The sequence below is a fragment of the Garra rufa genome, chromosome 16 (genome assembly GCF_049309525.1).
Source record: "Garra rufa chromosome 16, GarRuf1.0, whole genome shotgun sequence".
NCBI lineage: Eukaryota > Metazoa > Chordata > Actinopteri > Cypriniformes > Cyprinidae > Garra > Garra rufa.
Genome location: NC_133376.1, coordinates 40829855 through 40852303, shown reverse-complemented (window position 1 = coordinate 40852303; position 22449 = coordinate 40829855). Strand labels below are relative to the sequence as shown.

At 30.8% G+C, this 22449-nt stretch overlaps 1 protein-coding gene across 1 annotated transcript in view; it reads left to right on the top strand.

Moving 5' to 3' along the window:
• Positions 1 to 22449, top strand: part of fat4 (FAT atypical cadherin 4) — an 82077-nt gene that overhangs the window by 3886 nt on the left and 55742 nt on the right. Inside the window, exons 3-4 of the mRNA XM_073820248.1 lie at positions 6726 to 6976; positions 10945 to 11082. Coding sequence (XP_073676349.1) covers positions 6726 to 6976; positions 10945 to 11082 — 389 coding nt within the window. The remainder of the gene's footprint in view (positions 1 to 6725; positions 6977 to 10944; positions 11083 to 22449) is intronic.

The window sequence follows — 22449 nt, the reverse complement described above, 5'->3', positions numbered from 1 at the left end:
TTTTTAAGGTGATATTTTTATATATTATTAAGGTGAGACACTGCAGGTGAATAGGGGAAAAAAATAACTAAGAGTTATCACCTTACTTACCCTGCGATTATTACATCGATAAATGCAAATATTTTTTGTATTACAAGTTTCCTTAAATGTTAGGTTTAAATACGCAAATGAGCCATTATTTAATGAGATATGCTCTAATTTGCATACAGTTCTAGTACATAAAAATTTCAACACTGGATGAAGTCAGTTTCAAAATTCTTGTTTAATTTTTATATTAGACATATTAGAGACATATTAGAGTCAAACGTTTTTGACAGAAGGAATTTGGGGTATCTCATTTCATCACAACATTATTCAGAAAAAAACTTAGAAAATCAAGCAAATCATATATGAACAAATCCTTCTGTAAAAACCTTTAGCATATAGACAGAAATAAAAATGTCAAGTGTGGTGTGTGTAAGTGCTGCTGAAATGGAGATTTATGGCTCAGTGTAGGAGAAAAACTCTTGGCCTTTAAAAATATGGATTGTAATTGAAATCTATTGACACAAGTATAAAAAGTGCTTTAAAAGAAACACATAACAGTGTCTTTTGGATGTTTTCTTTCCACTAGTCTGAAAAAACACTCTATGAAACACCAAAAAGCCCAAAATCTCAAACTTGATAGGTGCATGAAAAAACAGTGTTTTTGCCTGCAGTGTCTCTCCTTAATGTAATGAGACCTTAAACATTTGCAAAGCTGTTTTCAGCATATTATTATTATTGATTAAAAGTGACTGTGTGCATTTTTAAAATAGAAACATGATTTACAAATTGTTCAAATACAGTGCATTGTAAAGACAGTATGTATTAGTATTCTATAACTATTTTTCTTTCTTTTTCACTTTCTTTATTCCATTAAAATCCTTTAATTCCTAAGTAAAATAAAACAAAAACATGTTTGGCATTGAATCTATGCAGGAAAATGTTCTGTTTAAATGTGCATGATGAAAACTTCACGATGCATTTAAAAGCACTTATTTAATTTGATCTGTAATACTTAGAGATAGTTCACCCATAAATAAAATGAAATAAAAATGAGTGACTTCCACTTAAGATGTTCATCAATCACATGGCAATCAGACTAAATTGAAGTGTTTTTACTTAAATGTTCAGCAAAAAAAATAAAAAAATAAAATAGACTCCCTTATGCATGACTGTCTTTATTCTGTCCAACACAGATGATATTTTGAGAGAAATCTCAGTGCTTTTTGTCCACACTGTGCAATTAAAGTCAATGGGGTCCATTGTTGTTTAAACCTCAAATCTCTTAAAAATAACTTCCTTTGTCTTTCACAGAAGACAGAGAGTCATGGGGGTTTGGAACAAGATAAGGAAGAGTATTCTTTTTTTTATTTTTTGGCTGACCTGTGCCTTTAAGAAGCACACTGCAGTGCAGCTATTTCAGTACAGTACGCTTGTAGAACACTTGAGTTCAATCTGAGTCATTATTCACTGATAATCTTCCTCTCAGATGTCAGTTTCCATCCTGCTTGTGCAACATGAAACAATTCACAGCAAACCTTAACACTGACTTTATTCCACCGCTGGGTGAATTTATGACTCCGAGTTCAGCTGTTCTGCTAAATGTAGAAGTTTGTTGAATTAATTAGTCGACTAATGCTGTGCAATGACATGCGCTCTAGGGCAAAAAACATGCATTTAATCAGTAATGCATTACAAGTAACGCAAGTTAAGTAATAATATGGCTTTTTCCAAGTAACTAGGAAAGTAATGCATTATTTTTTAATTGACAAGAAAATATCTGAGTTACTTTTTCCACTCATTTATCGATTAAAAGCTCTTCTGTCCCCATGTTGAGAGAAATTGTGAGTAAGATGTTACTTTAATAATAATACAAATATCCTTTATGTATTTAATTCCATTTTATTAACCGATGTCTTTGCTGCCGACCTTCGATGATCCAATTCATCCATACTGATAAGCAAAAATTACTCAAGATAATCTAACATTTGTTTTTCTTTTTTTATTGCTGAAGAGTTGACATTTGTTCTTCTGTGGTCTACTGTACAGACGACAATCTACTTTTCTCTAAACCTGAGGTTTTTGGTTTGAAAAGGCAATTTACATCTGCCAAATATAGAACTTTTTATATTAATAACAAACAAGCAAACACTGCCCAGATTTAAAAAGTAAAGCAAAAGTAACGTAACGAATTACTTTCCATAAAAAGTAACTAAGTAATTAGTTGTTCTTGTTCTTGTCTTATTTTCTATGTTATTTGCCATTTAAATGTTGAAAATACTGAGATTGCCTATGGAATATAATAAGAACGGAAGACAGATGTGAAGTAAAAATTTAAGTTTAATTCATTTCTGTGAATCTGTTTTAATGACTTGAGTTGTGATTCAGTTGTTTATTATTGTTTTCCTTCTTCATTTTCAACACTAGATGTACTTTGTAAAAAAAATAAAATTGCTAGTAAATTTCACAAATAATTACGGTAAAAATATTTAAACATACTTAAATAAAAAAAGTAAAGATATTGTACTCACCAAGGTTATTATAGTTTTTTTTTAATTCATTTTATTTTGATATAGTTTTCAAATTTGCAATAAAATTTAGTTTCGTTTTTATTAGTTTCATTAACAATTTTGTTCATTTTAGCCTCGTTTTTATTTTGTGAACACATTTCTATTTAGTTTTTATATAGTTTAGTTTCAGTTTTAGTTTTGTTTTTTTAGAGATCATATGTGACCCTGGACCACAAAACCAGTCTTAAGTCGCTGGGGTATGTTTGTAGCAATAGCCAAAAATACATTGCATGGGTCAAAATTTTTGATTTTTCTTTTATGCCAAAAATCATTAGGAAATTAAGTAAAGATCATGTTCCATGAAGATTTTTTGTAAAATTCCTACTGTAAACATATCAAAATGTAATTTTTGATTTGTAATATGCATTGTTAAGAACCTAATTTGGACAACTTTAAAGGTGATTTTCTCAGTCTTTTTGATTTTTTTGCATCCTCAGATTTCTGATTTCAAATAGATGTATCTCAGCCAAATATTGTCCGATCCTAACAAACCCTACATCAATAGAAAGCTTATTTATTGAGCTTTCATATTATGTATAAATCTCAGTTTTGTCAAATTTAACCTTATGACTGGTTTTGTGGTCCAGGGTCACAAATAGTGGTTTGATTGCTTGTGTTACATAAAAAAATAACGAATACATTTTGGCTAAAACTGATGCAGGAGAATAAATTTAATGCGGGTGCTGTTCAAGTCGCAGTCTTCATTATTTTTCCGCCATGGGGTGAGAACTTAATGATTACAAAAACAATCATTTATTTTTGATAATTATTATTTTATTTCAGTTTTTGTTGTACAGTTAGTGTAAGTTGTTAGTTTCCTTTCGTTTTAGTTTTTCATTTATAGACGTTTTTTTTTTTTTTTCAGTTTATGAAAATGTTTTCTAAAAAGTAGTTTTCGTCTTAATTTTAGTTTACAAAAATAACCTTGATAATCACCCCCTTGTCATCCAAGATGTTCATGTCTTTCTTTTTTTACAGTCGTAAAGAAATTGTTTTTTGAGGAAAACATTTCAGGATTTCTCTCCATATAGTGGACTTCTATGGTGCCCTGAGTTTGAACTTCCAAAATGCAGTTTAAATGCAGCTTCAAAAGACTCTAAACGATCCCAGCTGAGGAAGAAAGGTCTTATCTAGCAAAAAAAAAAAAAAAAAAATTATATACTTTTTAACTTCAAATGCTTATCTTGTCTTGCTCTGTCTGAACTCTGTTTTTTCCAGTTTAAGACAGTTATGTCGAAAAACTCCCATCTCATTTTCTTCCTTCCCAATTGTCCTACATTGCTGTTTTACTTGTTTTGTAAAGGGTGTTTTATCTTCTTTGCAGGTTCATTTAAACTGCATTTTGGAAGTTCAAACTCGGGGCACCACAGAAGTCCACTATATGGAGAAAAATCCTGAAATGTTTTCCTCAAAAAGGATTTCTTTACGACTGAAGAAAGACTTGAACATCTTGGATGACAAGGGGGTGAGTACATTATCTGTACATTTTTGCTCTGGAAGTGAACTACTCCTTTAAGATATTACGTTTTCTAAAATTCTGATCAAAATGAAGTAAGTTTTTGTTTAAAAACAATAACAAATGTCTGCCAAAAAAAAACTTTGATTATGTCTTTGATTGTGTTTATATTTCTGACACAATTGACAGATATTTGTTTTTGTTTTATGCACAACCTCACAACATTTTATCTTCATTTCTCACTTAATGCTCCTTCAGTAAATGTATCTTGATTTGCGAATGTTTAGATATTTGTTTGAAGTCAAGACAAAGTACTGAGGAAGAACATCATTTTTTACAGCTTATTTCAAACCAAATTAACAAATGTTTGTCTAATGTTGCATGAAAACTTCACTTGCGCTGTCCTTCTAATCCACGACGCTTGTCCAAATATTGTCGAGGGTCGCTTTCACATCTGCCATACAGTAAACAGAGGTTTTCAGTACTTCAGCTGTACTGTGTCCAATTTACCGCACTTGTACTACAGTAAAACTCTGATCTGTTTGTAATGGACTAGGATCAGATCTGATAAAAGAGCAACGCACTGCATGCGTGTTTGAGTTTCAGCTCCAGACCATCAGAGATACAGTCATATAAATCCTGACGTCATCTCAGCTGCATTAGTCTGCGTGTGGTTTCCATCAGTTTAAGATCTGGCAGGAATGAGATCTTCTCAAATGCATCGTGTGTTTACGCTCCCAGTCCAAACACTCGCGGAAAGCGAATGCACGAAACTCCAGACACACAACCAGAGCTTATAGTTTCTGCGCAAATCTAACACTAATGCATGCTGAAAGGCCCCAAATCTGTCTTTCTTCTGCTGCTCTTTTCTTGACGTTTCCCAGAGAAAACGAATCCTTTCAGAATGATGTAATACAGTCACCTAGAAATAAACCACTGCTCATCTGCTCTACTGCGGGATTTTCAACCAATCAGCTGCGATGTAAATGTCATGTGACTTAGGCTTCACAAGTGACAGGGCAAATACAAGAAAAACTGTTTATTTTCCTGATCCTGTTGGCAGATATTTTACTTAGTTTTAATAAATTTCTCAGAAAACGTGATTTAATATCCTCAGTGATTTTACATCTTCAGTAAATATATCTTGATTTAACGATGTTTACATATTTGTACTTGAAAACAAGACAAAAATACAGAGGAAGAACATATATTTTTGCAGTGCATAAATATTCTAGATGAGTTTTTGTTTAAAGCAATGACAAATCTGCCAATGGAGTTAGAAAACAAAACTTTGATTACGTCTTTGATTATGTTTATTTTTCAGACACAACTGATAGTTGTTCTTGTCACTAAATTGTTATCTTGATTTTTTCACTTAATGCTCCTTCAGTAAATGTATGTTGATTTACAACATACGTAATTTTTTTCTCCAAACAGAAAAAAAAAGATTTTCTTACTCAGCATTTTTACTTCTACTTATTTTTTTACTTTCTTCAGTCAAAATGCATTTACTTGTAACTGCAAAATTGCGTTTATGCTTAAACAGAGAAAAGATATCTACCAGCGGAGTCAAAAAAATTTGTTTTCCCTTTGAATTAAGCACAAACTCATTTAATTTTGATACATTTCTTAAACGACGTCATTGTGCAAGTCAAGAAAGTCTTGATTTAAAACTGTTTACATATTTGTACTATAAAACAATACAAAATAAAATGACATTAGTGTTTGCAGTGTGTAATCAAAATGTCTCATAATTCTGCCACATTCACAATCAAATATAAACTCACTGAAAAATCGTACATGCAGCGGCTGCCACGAGACTAACGGTGAACGAAAAGCCTGATAACTGAACCGTGTTTATAGAAACACTTCCTTAAATTACAGCGCCGGCATATTCAGGTCTTGTTTTGTCTTATTTCGGTTTGTGTGAGTGATAGTTCACGTCTGGATCAGACTCGCTCTCAGAGAGCCAAACACTGTAAAAGGCTCATCCATCCAAGAGGAATCGTTTCACATTGTTCCCTCCTCCTTTGTTTCCGGTTCTCTTATTCTTCAAGAGAATCACACACACTCTCTCTCTCTCACACACACACACACACAGAGTTTGATGATGTGATGGCAGCTGTAGAATGAACAATCTCAGCCACTGCTTTGAATCGTGTTGAGTTTTTTAAAATGTAATACTTGTGCAACATGAAACAATTTACAGCCTTACAGTCTTAACACTGAATTCATTCCACCACTGGATGAATTTATGGCACTCTGTGACTTTTACAACTACAGGGAGATATACTGCATATTCAGTTAAACAATACTGTGAACATGCACTTTTAACCTGGCCTGCAATTTTGCTCTGATTGCATGTCATTAGGCGACTAATTTTGTAATGCTTCTTTGTTTTGTGACTCATGAGTATAAGAACGTAAACAGACAGGTTTACACATCAAGCAAATATGCTGCTAGCTTTTTCAACATGATTTTAGTTTTAGTTAACTCTAATAACCCTGGAGCAAATACATAAACACCAAGATATATATTTTCAGCCCTGCATTTAGATATCTCACACAAATGTGTGCAAACGAAACAAATCCTCCACCCTGGGAGCAGTTTGGCTCTCTCAGGACGTCTGACCCGTTTCTGCTGGTGTTAATGTGATTGATTCTTGGTCGGATCAGCACATTCCAGCGCGGGTCCGTCCCTGATACGAGCGCCGCGTTTGTCCCACAGGTTCCCCGGTGGAGATCAAACGCCCTCGCAGCGATTTACAGTCACATGCGTCCACACACACACTGCTGGAGTTAAAGCTGCTCTTCTGAGAGCCATAACTTATTCACTGTCAGGACACAGCCCGCTCTTGCTTAGAGGTCAAAGGTCAGGGCGGCTTCCTGCTCTGACCCTTGGGACTTCAGAGGTCAAGAAGCGTCCCGTGAGGTCTAGCGGGATTACGGCTGCGGCATGTCAAAATTATAAATATGAACCCAGATGTTTCTGCCAAAATCCCCTTGGAGAAATTAAAACACACAAATGAGTCAGTAGTTACAGTAAGAGTCTAGAGCTGTAAATGAATGTGGACAGCAGCTCAGATCATTTGCTCTGTAAAAAAGTTCTTTAAGCAAATAGAGAAAAAGCTTGAAGACAGATTTTTTAATATGAAGATTCAATCTATTTTTTGTTAGAACTTAAGAATACTGTACTTAACAAGAATAATTTCTAACAAATGTTTTCTTGACCTTACTCAGACACTTTCCAAATTGAGTATCTGAACAAACAATTTTACCTTGCACAAAGTTGTGCAAGTTAAACATTATTTAAAAAATTATCATGCTTTATTTTTTACTGGTTTAAAGACAGCTGAATAAGGTAAAAAATGTAACTAATATATAATCATACTTTCCTAAATTGATTAATCACAGTACATTACGACAACTGTTTTGTATTATAAGTTTCCTGAAATGTATGCAAATTCAAATATGCTAATTTGAATACATTTTTAGAGTTTGAACATAACATTATAACAACAAGATTTTTCCAGAGGGGATTTTGGATTGCTCTTTATCACTTTATAAGTCAGAAAATACTGTGAACAGACAGAAAAAGAAATAAGTTTTCAACATGTTTTTAGGAATAAAGTGTGAATGAAATATGAACAAACCCCTCAGTAAAATTTGTCAGAATATAGTGAGGAATAAAACAGTAAGTTTTGGTGTATGTAAGTTTTGCTGAAGCGTAAAAAAAAACCTCAGCCTTTAAAAAGAGTGTTTTTCACAATGTTTTCAGGAATAACATGTTGTAAAAATCAGTGTGAATGAAATATGAGCAAACCCCTCAGTAAAATCCTTTAGAATATAGAGAGGAATAAAACTGTTAGTTTTGGTGTATGTAAGTGCTGCTGAAGTGGAGAAAAAACTCACAGCCTTTAAAAAGATAGGGATTTTCACAATGTTTTCAGGAATAAAATGTTGTAAAAATCAGTGTGAATGAAATATGAACAAACCCCTCAGTAAAATCCTTCAGAATATAGAGAGGAATAAAACTGTAAATTTTGGTGTATGTAAGTGTTGTTAAAGCAGAGAAAATCCTACCGCCTTTAAAAATAATAGGGATTTTCGCAATGTTTTCAGGAATAAAATGTTGTAAAAACCAGTGTGAATGAAATATGAACAAACCCCTCAGGAAAATCCTTTAGAATATTGAGAGGAATAAAACTGTAAGTTTTGGTGTATGTAAGTGTTGTTAAAGCAGAGAAAAAACTCACCGCCTTTAAAAAAATAGGGATTTTCGCAATGTTTTCAGGAATAAAATGTTGTAAAAATCAGTGTGAATGAAATATGAACAAACCCCTCAGTAAAATCCTTCAGAATATAGAGAGGAATAAAACTGTAAGTTTTGGTGTAAGTGCTGCTGAAGTGGAGAAAAAACTCACAGCCTTTAAAAATAGGGATTTTCGCAATGTTTTCAGGAATAAAATGTTGTAAAAATCAGTGTGAATGAAATATGAACAAACCCCTCAGTAAAATCCTTTAGAATATTGAGAGGAATAAAACTGTAAGTTTTGGTGTATGTAAGTGTTGTTAAAGCAGAGAAAAAACTCACCGCCTTTAAAAAATAGGGATTTTCGCAATGTTTTCAGGAATAAAATGTTGTAAAAATCAGTGTGAATGAAATATGAGCAAACCCCTCAGTAAAATCCTTTAGAATATTGAGAGGAATAAAACTGTAAGTTTTGGTGTATGTAAGTGCTGCTGAAGTTGAGAAAAAACTTTTGAAGATAAGTATTGGAGTTGACTCAAGTAGATAAAGTGTTGAAGCATCAGTCTGTCTAGGTGGAGTCGGTCACTACGGCGACACTCCGACCCTCTGAGAGCAAACACAGAAACACACTCACACACTCTCAGTGCTGACCGGGGGGAAGTGGCACTTAAACTTTACAAGAGAAACACACACACACACACATGCAGCAGCACACTGGGGCCTGTGTTCAGTCCAACGTCTTTGTTTGAACCCTCTCGTGTCCCCCTCCATTCACACAATCACACAAACACACACACAACAGCCCTCCATACATGCCTCTCTTTCTCTCTCTCTCTCTTACACACACACACACACACTACAGGCTACATACAGCGGGTCCAAAAGTCTGAATCTGGGAAATTTAGTGCCATTTGAACCCTTAAATAATCAGAACCTTTGAGGAATTTGAATAATTTCATATTTTCTTATATCCGTATTTTTGTTTTCCAGTACAAATATCTAAACATTCTTAAATCAAGATACATTCATTTAAAAAGCAAAATGACATAAGATATTTAGTCTTTCTGAAACATGTATCAAAATTAAGTGATCTTAAGCATAAAACAAAAAATGTCTGCAAATGGGGTCAAAGTAATAAACTTAATTCAAAAGTTTTTCTTTTTCAATATAGTTAAATGCACTGTAAAAAATTATGTGATCAATAAATCAGGGAAACATATTTTTTCTCTATTACTTTAACCATTGCTATTTTAGTATCGAGATACATTTTTGTGAATATTGTAAATTAGATTTTTTTTTTGAAAGTTTTGTTTATTTATGAAATAATTTATGGAATTTCTATGAAAGCCTGTTTTCGCCACTGCATAAAAAAATAAAAAAAGGTTATAGTTTTTTTTCTCTCTCAGAATTGCATGATACAAACTTGCAATTCAGACTTTTTTTTAATTCTGAGAAATAAAGTCAGTGACATGAACTCGCAATTGTGAGAAAAAGTCAGAATTGTGAGATAAAAAGTCACAATTGCGAGTTATAAAGTCAAAATTGTGAGATATAAACGTGCAATTCTATGAACATACATATATATTTATACAACTGGACTTTATAGCAACTTAATATCTGACAATTTTGAGAAAAAGTCAGAATTGCGAGATGTAAACTTTCAATTGCAGTTAAATCTTTATATCTCGCAATTCTGGTTTATTTCTCGCAATTATGAGATTATATCCTGCAATTCTGACTTAATTTCTTGCAATTCTGAAATTATATCCTGCAATTCTGACATTATAACTCACAATTGTGAGTTTGTTTCTCACAATTTTGAGAAAAAGTCAGAATTAGGAGATGTAAACTCGCAATTGCAAGAAAAAAAGTTTAGAATTTGTGAGTTTATATCTCGCAATTCTGACTTTATTTCTCACAATTGTAAAATTATATCCTGCAATTCTGACTTTATTTCTTGCAATTGTGAGTTTATATCTCGCAAATCTGACTTTATTTCTAACAACTGTGAGATTATATCCTGTAATTCTGACTTTATTTCTCGCAATTCTAAGAAAAAAATCAGAATTGCTATATGTGAAAAGTATAAAAAGTCAGATTTGCGAGAAGTAAACTTACAATCTTACAAACTTGCAAAAAAAACCTAAAGAGTCAGAATTGTGAGATAAAAAGTCACAATTACCTTTTTTATTGTTTTATTCAGTGGCGGAAACGGGCTTCCATAAATCTGACAGACACAAAATGAAGCAAATATTTAGTTCTCTTCTCACATCCCTCACACCCCTTCTCTCTCCCCGACCGCCCGTCCTTTTCCCATCAGGCTGTTCTCTCTGACCCGTCCTGACCGGCCTGACACCGGCAGCCTCTCCTCACCTCTCTCTCCCGTTTACGAAACGCCTTCCTTCAGAGCGAGTTCACTTGTAAATGATGTGATTGTGGCCGATTCGACATAGTTCTCCTCTCGCATTCCCTCTTTATCTGGCTGCCCAGAAGAGGAAGTGAATATAGCGGGAATGCGAGGAAAGTTAAAGAGCAAACATCAAGAGCAACTTTCTGACCCAGCGGAGAGAGAGAGCCAGAGATAGACAGGAGATGTAAGGCGTTTTTCACGCTTTAAGAGCTCCTTTAGTTCGCTGTTGTCAGACGGAGACGATTGAGAGAAAAGCCGAGCGACTGAAAGCTCTTTCTCTGCACGCATTTCTCCCCGCATTTGCATGTAAAAGCTCGCGGACGGCGCTGAATGCTCCTCGCTTCCCCGGAGCCATGGCGACGGCAGAAAAGGTGCAAAATTCAGTCGGCTGAACTTAAAACGACTTTATTAAAGTGTCAGTGATCAGAGAGCGGACACAGAAGCGCTCAGTGTTCGGCCCGAACCGCCGTTACACGCTCAAAAAGCTTAATGACCTGCTAAGAGCATTACGCTCTAAAGACTTGTTGACGGAGACTCGATGCTCACGCCTAAAAAAAAAGATTAATTCGCTGAAAATTGCAGGAATTTGACTGAAACACAAGAGCTTTTGTCCTGGAAGAGCCAGTGGGAAGTTTTAGATGCTACGCGCCTCACAAACGCTGCGTTCCCGTTCGCAAAGACGAGCAGTCGTTCAATTAATTGGATTGGTTCCGATTTGTTTCACAGCTCGCCTCCCACTATATTCACTGTTTATATCAATCAGAGTTATTTGTTTTAATTAACCTAAACTAAAAACACATGTTTGCTACTTGAAATAAAACAAATGTTAACTGACACAAAAAAAAAGTAAAAAAAAAAAAAAAAAAAAAATGTATTATTTTACTTCTACTGGTAAAATAATCCAAGGCAACATTTCTCATGTTCATTTAGTTTAACTTGATATACTTAAAATAACTAAAATTAAAATAAAAATTAATAAAAACTATATAGATATTTTAAAAAGAACAAAAACTAATAAAAATTACAAAAACACACAAATTTTACTTAAAATTACCATGAAAGCACAAAACATGAAAATAAAACACAAAATATAATGATACTAAAATGACACTGTATACAATTGAAAAATAAGTTGAAATGCTATTTGCTAAAATCTTACACACAATAACACTTTGGTTTGCATAAAATGCAAAAAAAAAAATTTAAACACATTTTTGTCTTGTTTTTCAGTAAAATATCTGAACATTTTTAAAGAAACATTTAGAAGCAAAATTTAAAAAAAATAAAAATAAAAACACTAAATTACCAAAAGTAATATACCAATTGGGGTCAGAAAAATGAAAGTTTTTTTCCTTTTAATTAATTTCATGTTTCTGACACCATTGCCAGATATTTATTTTTAATTTTAATTATAAACTCACTTAATTTTAGTTACAAAAAATAAAATATATATATATACAAAAAATAATATGGCTTAAACAAATATCGGCCAATGGGGTCAGGAAAATAATGTATTTTTTGAAACATTTATTTTTCTGACCACATTGGCAGATATTTGTTCTTGTTTTAATAATACACTCATTTAATTTTGGTTACAAAAAATATTAAAGTTTATTGACTTTATGCTTACAATAAGAACAAATATTGTAAATATTGTACTTCTCAAATAAATGTACCTTGATTTAAGGATGTTTACATATTTGTACTAAAAAACAAGACAAAAAATACTGAGGAAGAACATATTTTTTATTGTAATTGTTTAATTCATTCTATGATGTTTCATCTGTTTACTGCAAACCACTTCATTGGTTCCTAAATGCAATGGATGATGTTTTTTTCTTTGCACAAACCATCATATAGCTAATGCACGAGTAAGTTAAGCAATTTTAGACTACCTACAGTATATGGAGCTTTATGCTCACTATATACATTAAGTTGAAGAATCTAAAAAAGAAAGTCAAGAATATAAAGAACAGTCTCATTCCCACCCAAAAACTCATTGTTTTGGCCTTTCCATTCTCTTCTAAATGGTACGTGAACAGAATGAATGGACGTCTGAGAATCTGTAAAATGGGATAACAAACGCACACAATAATCCTTCACGCTAAGAGAAAGAGCGAGAAAAGGGATTGAGAATATCTTGCGAGGATGAAGATCAAACTCTTTGCGGGACGTCCTGGGGTTTATCCGCTCTCCGTCGGCTTTGTGTAATTAATGAGTTTCTGATTTATGCACATAACTAACAACAAACAACATCATAAATAAAAAGCAGCTCTAATGAAGCCCCTCATAATTACCCTCAAATGAGAGTCGTAACGAGCAGGAAAAACACATGAAACGCGTCAACATCTCTGAAAATTATGAAATATGAAAGATGCCTTCAGTCTTTAACTTTATATGGTTGTTTATGACGAGACCTGATTCGAAGCGGCTGCTCGATAAACCCGAAGACAGAGGGATGATTTCACTAAAACCAACAAAGACTTTAGAAAATAACAGTGCGCAGCAGAGATCTGGCAGCGGCTTATAAACATGAAACTAATTCTGTGTTAGCCTTTCTGCTTCAGCAGCACACACGACACAAATAAACACGCTTGCGACGCAACATCCAAACCTCACGCTCAAATTCCCTATTAAATATCAGATCCTCCCTTACAAACACACACAGACCACGGGAAAAACGTCCAGCACCAATGACTGCTGAGAACAAACACTACAAACATTTCATAGAATAATTCAGTCAAAAATCAAAAGTCTGGCATCATTTTTAACAATGCACTTTACATACTATTAGATTTTTAAATTTTCTATTTTATTATTTATTTACATAATATTTAAAAATATTTTATTAATATTCTAGAGTTAGTTTTTCTATTTGTAAAATGCATAAATTTCGATTGTTCTTATTATTTTCTTATTATTATTATTATTTATTTTTCAGTTTTAGTTAACGAAAATGAGAAGTAATTCTTTAGCAACTATCTAAAAAAAGTTTATAAAATATTTAAAAATATTTTATTTCTGTTAAAGTTTATTTAAATTCTAAAGGAATTATAATGTTTTTTTTTATTATTTTAGATTAATTAATTATAGTTTTAGCTTTAGTTAGCGGAATGTAAGTGAAAAGGAAAAGAAAAATTATGTTATTTAAGTGCAATTTACATACTGTTAGATTTTTTTATTTCTTTATTAATTTTTATATATTATTTTAAAATATTTTATTAATATTTTAGTTATATTTTTATATTTATATTATATTTCTAAAATGCATAAATATCAGTTGTTTTTATTATTTTATTATATATATATAAAATTCTATAAATTCTATAAAATTCTATTCTATCCGAGAATAAATATATAATATTGTAAAATAATTTATTTCGGTTAAAGTTTATTTAAATTTTTTTAAGTAAATAAAATGTAGTTTTTTTACTACTATTATTTATAGTTTCAGTTTTAGTTAGCAGAACGTAAGTAAAAAGGAAAGGAAAAATTATGTTCCTAACAGTGTTATTTAAGTGCAATTTACATACTATTAGATTTTTTTATTTCTTTTTTATTAATTTTTATATATTATTTTAAAATATTTAATTAATATTTTAGAGTTAGTTTTTATATTTCTAAAATGCATAAATATCAGTTGTTCTTGTTATTTTATTTTATTTTATTGTTATTGTATAAAAAAAAGTTTATAAAATATTTTATTTCGGTTATTTTTTTATTTAAGTTTATTTACATATTAAAGTAATTAAAATCTATAGTTTTAGTTTTAGTAAGCAGAACATAAGTGAAAAGGAAAATGAAACTATAAAAAAATTATAAAAATATAATTTAAACAACGTTAAGTCTGCTGCGACTCTACAAAACATTGTTTTTACTGTTTTTAAATCATTCCGAAATTAAGTAAATTTCAGAAACAATTACAAAAATGGCAAGTAACACATTCATTGAAATGTGAAATGTAAAACTATTTTCTTGTAAAGAATACTCCAATCGCCTTTGTTTTACACACAATTTCCAAAAGAAAAAAATATATTTTATATATAAAAAATAATTTTTACAGTGCATTATTTTTAATAAGTAATTTCAATGCAAAAAACTGTGTGAAAAATAAAAACATTTTAGTCATTACTCATTGATCGATTCTTATACGCTGTAGTTAAAAATCTTTATGCATTTTTGATGCATCGTTGACATTAAAACTGGCGTGACTCCACAAGCCATATTTAGTTATGATCAGAAGGCAAGATATTCAATGAATAACAACGCAAAAATATAAGTATGGATTAGGTTTAGAGTCATATGCACTACTGCTGAATCTTTACCAATGAATCTTTGATTCATTATATTGACGAAAGCACCTCAGAGATTCGGCTAAACGTCTCCTTCTGCTCGTGACTTAAGAAAGAACCTCATACGGGTTTGGAACGACACGCGGGTGAAAAACTAATGACTGAATTTCCATTTCGGGCTGAAGTAACCGTCGAAACAGAGCTGTAGCCGTGCAGCGATATTGAGTTATCTGAGCGAGCCGCCTGAGAATTCATATTCCTCATCCAAGAGCCATATGGAAGACATTAGCATCTGTAAGCAGGTTTCTTTCGCTCCAGCACTAATTTTTCGAGGCTGTTTGAAGGATTTGGAGACACACAATCCTGGCGACTATGCAAACGCTGAAACAACATTCGCAGCTAAAACGGTCACACACACACACACGTAATGCACGGGGCAGACGGGTCAGGCGACAGATCAGCTCAGATCAACTCCAGATGAGCAATAACAGCCAACACACACCTCCAACACCTGGAGCAGGTCTGAGATCAGGTTCAGTCCGTCCACGAGCATTGAAACAGACGTGAGGATGAAAAGCGAGCGTTACGATGGCAAATGAGCTGAGAGGAAGCGGCTCAGGTTACGGCCCACAAATCAGATTAATTTAAGCGCTTAAACCTCATAATGCATTTACAATCTGTGTATGTTTGAACCCAAATAATCTTTGTTTTATAAAACGGTCATAACGGCATATTTTTCAACTAAAACCATTTTGCGCAAATGTGAAAAAAAAAAATAACTTTTTTGATTACTGTTATTACAGCATTTAAAAATTGAGAAATTCCTTGAACTTTCAAATTACACATGAACCACACCACAAATACTATGATGTAAAATATTTATATATTTTTATCACTATTACTGAGAATTTGTATTTAATTATAGAATTGTTTTAAATTTATACAAACATATAAGTTGAGAATTATCCTATTTTATCAATTTAAAAAATCTAGAAATTCCTTGAAATTTTTAATTACACATGAACTACACCCAAAAACTATGATGCAAAATATTTATATTTTTTTTCACTGTTACTGAGCAATTTCTATTTGATTATATAATTGTTTAAAATTTATACAAACGTATAATTTAAGCACTACCCCTTTTTATCAATTAAAAAATTGAGAAATTCCATGAAATTTCAAATTACATGTGAACCACAACAAAAAAACTATCATGTAAAATATTTATATATTTTTTGCACTATTCCTGAGAATTTGTATTTAATTATATAATTGTTTTAAATTTATACAAACATATAAGTTGAGAATTATCCTATTTTATCAATAAAAAAATTAGAAATTCCTTGAAATTTCTAATTACACATGAACCACACCACAAATACTATGATGGAAAATATTTATATATTTTTATCACTATTACTGAGAATTTGTATTTAATTATAGAATTGTTTTAAATTTATACAAACATATAAGTTGAGAATTATCCTATTTTATCAATTTAAAAATTCTATAAATTCCTTGAAATTTCAAATTACACATGAACCACACCCAAAAAACTATGATGCAAAATATTTATATATATTTTTCACTATTACTGAGCAATTTTATTTGATTATATAATTGTTTTAGATTTATACAAACGTATAATTTGAGAATTTCCCCTTTTATCAATTTTAAAAAATAGCAATTCCTTGAATTTTCTAATTATACATGAGCCACACCAAAAAATCTATGATGCAAAATATTTATATATTTTTTACACCATTATTGAGAAATTTTATTTTATTATATAATTGTTTTAAATTTTTATACAAACCGATCATTTTAAGAATTACCCCTTTTATCAATTAAAAAATTTTGAAATTCCTTGAAGTGTAAAATTACACATGAACCACACCAAAAAAAAAAAAAAAAAAAACTACAATGTAAAATATTGATATATTTTTTCACTATTATTGAGCGATTTTATTTGATTATATAATTGTTTTAAATTTATACAAACATATAATTTGAGAATTACCCCTTTTGATCAATTGTCAATTTATCAATTTTATCAATTTAAAATTGAGAAATTCCTGGAAATTTCAAATTACAGATGAACCACACCCAAAAAACTATGATGCAAAATATTTATATATTTTTTTCACTATTACTGAGCAATTTTATTTGATTATATAATTGTTTTAGGTTTATACAAACGTATAATTTGAGAATTTCCCCTTTTATCAATTTAAAAAAATAGCAATTCCTTGAATTTTCTAATTATACATGAGCCACATCAAAAAATCTATGATGCAAAATATTTATATATTTTTTACACCATTATTGAGAAATTTTATTTTATTATACAATTGTTTTAAATTTTTATACAAACCGATCATTTTAAGAATTACCCCTTTTATCAATTAAAAAATTGTGAAATTCCTTAAAGTGTAAAATTACACATGAACCACACCAAATATTATTATATATTGATATATTTTTTCACTATTATTGAGCAATTTCATTTGATTATATAATTGTTTTATATTTATACCATCATATAATTTAAGAATTACAGTAGTAACCCCATTGGAATGAATGGAATGTAATTAAATTCCTTTGAATGTATAACTCATGATTGTTTAAAAACAGTGCAAATTTAAGAAACCTACATATTTATTTGATTAAATCTTCATTAATGTTACTCTGAAAAGTTTTCAAACAAAATAAATTAATTTTACTAGCATAAACTTGCACTTTCAGCTGAAAAAACAGTGGTTCGTCAATAGATGACATATTCATGATCATCCACAAAAATCACTGCCAAAAGCAGTAAGATGATGAGATGTAAGAAAAAGGCTACAATGTTTTACAAAGGTTTTTATGACACAGATATAACTTCATAGATCATTTTAGAAAAAGTATTTCTGACACCTAATGGGACTCCATACATACCCGGGTCAAAATGATTTTTTATTCTATTTTGAGTGTCTTAAAGCATTTGCAAAGTAGTTCTCTCACACAAAAAAAAATTATTCGACATTTTATGTATTCCTCTCAGGTCAATACAGAGCATATTGTGTTATGATTGAACCTGACGGTCACACTTCATCTGTCAGCGAATGGAAACGTGAGAATGATGTAGATAATAATTGACTGACCACAGGAGGAGACGCTAACATGCGTCTGGTAGCCGTGGCTCTGCCTGCAGAAATAATAAGCGTGTCATGATTTGAGTCACACGGCTGTCAGTTGTCGCACACACACAAAGGCGACACACAGAGACGACACACATGCACATACACACACACACAGAAATACTCCCGGCCATCCTGCTGTGAACCACACTAACGCCTGGGAATTCATAATTCATAATCAACTGAACAAAAGTTCATATTAGGGCTGAACGGATGCGAATAGAATTTGTGTGGGCGTATATATATATATATATATATATATATATATATATATATATATATATATATATATATATACATATATATATATATATATATACATATATTTAGTCAAAATATAATTATTTTAAACAACAATACAATATGTATTTTATTTTATTTTAAATTTGTGCCAAGGAATGTCTTTAATTATTAACTTTTTAACAGTTTTTCTTAAAAAACAAACTGAGAGTCATACCTTGGCACAGTTTGTTTTTGAAAATCAAATCAAATCGAAAAAAAAAATAATAATAAGTTAAAATAAAATAAAAAATATATTGTATTTTTTTTACATAATTAATATTTGACTAAAATGTTAAAAAATAATAATAACTTTAAGTCAATAATGTATATACACTACCCCTCAAAAGTTTGGGATCAGTATGATTGTATTTAAAGACGTTTCTTTTGCTCATCAAGGCTGCATTTATTTGATTAAAAATACAGAAAAAACTGTAATATTGTGGAATATTATTTCAATTTAAAATAACCATTTACTATGCGAATATATTTTAAAATGTAATTCATTTCTGTGATCAAAGCTGAATTTTCAGCATCATTACTGCAGTCTTCAGTGTCACATGATCCTTCAGAAATCATTCTAATATACTGATTTATTATCAGTGTTGAAAACAGTTGTGCTGCTTATATATATACAATACATATATATATATATTGGAACCTGTGATATTTTTTGGAACCTTTTTGCAGGATGTTTAATCAATAAAAGGTTAAAAAGAGCATTTATTTAAAAATAGATTTTTTCTAACAATATACACTACTGTTCAAAAGTCTGGTGTCAGTACTTTTTTATTCTTTCTCTTTTTTTGAAAGAAATTAACACTTTTGTTCACCAAGGATGTGTTAAATTAATAAAACGTGATTTACATTGTTAGAAAAGATTTATATTTTGAATAAATGCTGTTCTTTTTAACTTGTTGTTCATCAAAGAATTCTGAAAAAATAATCACAGGTTCCAAAAAATATTTGGCTGTTTCCAACATTGATAATTCTAATAATAAATCAGCATATTAGAATGATTTCTGAAGGATCGTGTGACACTGAAGACTGGAGTAACAGCTGATGAAAATGCAGATTTGCATTACGGGAATAAATTATATTTTAAAGTATATAAAAATAAAAAAAACAATATTTTATATTGCAATAACATTTTTCAATATTACAGTTTTTTTCTGTATTTTTGATCAAATAAATGCAGCACTGATGAGCATAAGAGACTTCTTTAAGTCTTACTGAACCAAACTTTGGAACGGCAGTGGATGTGTATACATTTAAAATAATAATTAAAAAAAAGAATTAAAAAAATAATAATAATAATAAAATAAAAAATAAAATAAAATAAAATAAAATAAAATAAAATAAAATAAAATAAAATAAAATAAAATAAAATAAAATAAAATAAAATAAAATAAAAATATTAGATGAAAAACTTATACTTAAAAATCCTAAAGAAAATTACAAATGTTGCATTGGTGGTGACTAATTAAACTTAAAAAGTAAGTTTAAGTACATTTAAAATAATAATAATAATAAAATAAATAAATAAATAAAATAAAATACAAATAAATACAAATATTAGATGAAAAACTTCAACTTAAAAATCCTAAAGAAAATTACAAATGTTGCATTGGTGGTGACTAATTAAAATTAAAAAGTAAGTTTAAGTACTAAAATTAAAAATATATTATAAAAATGACAACAAAAAGCATGTAATAAAATTGCTAAAATGTAAACCAAAACTAAAATGAAAATCTAAAAAAAGCTCATTCAAAACTAAAAAAAACACCTGCAGAGGATGTGTTTGGCGGTTCAACACATTCATCTCTTCCTCAAGTGCTTTCAGAGCTTGTATTGTGTCAATGAAGCTTTGAGGCAGGATGGTGTGACCCTAAACTCAAATCAACTCAATCGACAGAGTTTACTCACAAAGTCACTTCCTGAAGCCTGACCCACAATCAGCGCCACAAACACACCCATAAATCACTGTCAGGCGTCAATATAACACACACACACTCTCTCTCTCTCTCTCTCTCTCTCACGCTCAGACAGACAAACAGACAGAAAGACATAGTCATGCTGAGTTTGTAAAAGTGCAGCTCAGAAACACATGCAGCTGTTTTCAATTACGCAGCCAAACACACAAACACATGCGGCTGCCGCTGCTGCCTGCGCTATTTGCATACGACCACCATTCTCCGTCGCTTTAAAGTCAGACTATTACAGCAAACATCCGTTTCTATGAGTGCAAACAAACGCATTCATTTCTCAGCTCACAAGTACCAAAGATCCAGACTATATTAGATTTACTGCCGTTAGTGAAGTCAACCATCACTGCACTGCAAAAAGCATGTTTTTCCTCTGGATTTATGTCTTGTTTTCCAGTACAAATGTCTTAACCTCCTTAAATTCGGATGCATTTACTGGAGAAGCAAAATGACTTAAGATATTTAGTCTTGTTTTCTCTGAAATTGATCAAAATTGAGTGAGTTTTGGCTTCAGACAATAGCAAATAAAGAAATATTGTTTTTCGTTTGAATTAAGTTGATTTACTCTGACTCCATTGGCATATATTCGTTTTTGTTGTAAGCATAAACTCGCTTTATTTTAATACCGTTTTCAGAAAACAAGACTTAATATCTTCTGTTGTTTTGCATGTCCAGTAAATGCATCTTGATTTAAGAATGTGTAGATATTTGTGCTGGAAAACAAGACAAAGACTTCAGAGAAGTTTAATAGTGATAAATTGAAAATAATGGGAACTCTGATTGAAATATAAGGAATAAGAACTAAAATGAACTGAAATGCAAAGAAAAATGCTTTATAAAAAATTGTATGGACCAGGGTGAAAAAACACTTCATTTCCCAGAATCCATCATCAATGTGAGTCTTCCTGTCTTTCCATCTCGACTTCCTGTGGAACTGCGGCCTATTCAATTCAAATTCCGTTTCATGAACTGAAAGAAAAACAGCTTATAGCTCTGACATTCATATTTGTGCATTGATTGTTGGATATTGTATTTCTTCACTATAAACTGACACACATATAGACCAAAGACACTCAGAATAACAGAAGCTGCTCACATGGAAAAGAAAATAGCAGACAAAACCACAAACGTCACTGACATATTCTCAAAATTGCATTTATGCATTTAGCAGATGCTTTTATCCAAACACTAAGTATTTTTGTCTTGTTTTGCAGTTAAATATTTATACATTTTTAAAGGAAAGATTAATTGCATAAGACACTAATACTTGTTTTTAGAAAATAAATCTTAAGTGTATTTTTCTAACCTCGGTGGCATTTATGTATAAATCTGACAACACTTTGAGGTAAGGAAAATACAAAGAATTTACATAATTTAAGACTTATTTTATGACATATTTATGCTTAAAACTAAAGATTTTTTTTTTTTTTGAAAAAGTGCTGTAATGGCGTTAGAATAATAGACTATATTTAAGATTTATTATTTAAAAACAGTCTTATTGTCTTATGCATTCAATGTAATAAATGTCTCTGCAGCTTCATGCCAGGGTTATTAGTTTTAAAAAATGACAAAACACAAAAAATGAAATAAAAACTGAAAATGGACAAATAAAAATGAATTCAAACTATTAATAAAAACTATAATAGCATCTTGTTGATTATAGAAATGTAAATTTGTTGCAAAAGCCCATGCACTAGTTTGTGTGTCCGTTACACTCTTAAAAATAAAGGTACTTCATTGGAATCAATGGCTCTTGCAGCTAATTTTTCATTTTAAAAAGTCTCTTTAAGAGGAACGTTCTGGAGGTCCTTGGTTGATGATATAGACTGGAAAAGAACTTGACTTTTACCTGGGAAATGTTGTATTTCTAATAAGAAAATATATCCTGTTCATTCTAATGTTTCTAAATATTTGGACATTGACAAGCGGAGGAGACTTTAGTACATCTTTTATTTGATTGTCCTTTATCCAAGCAATTTTAGTCTGACCTAGGTTTCATC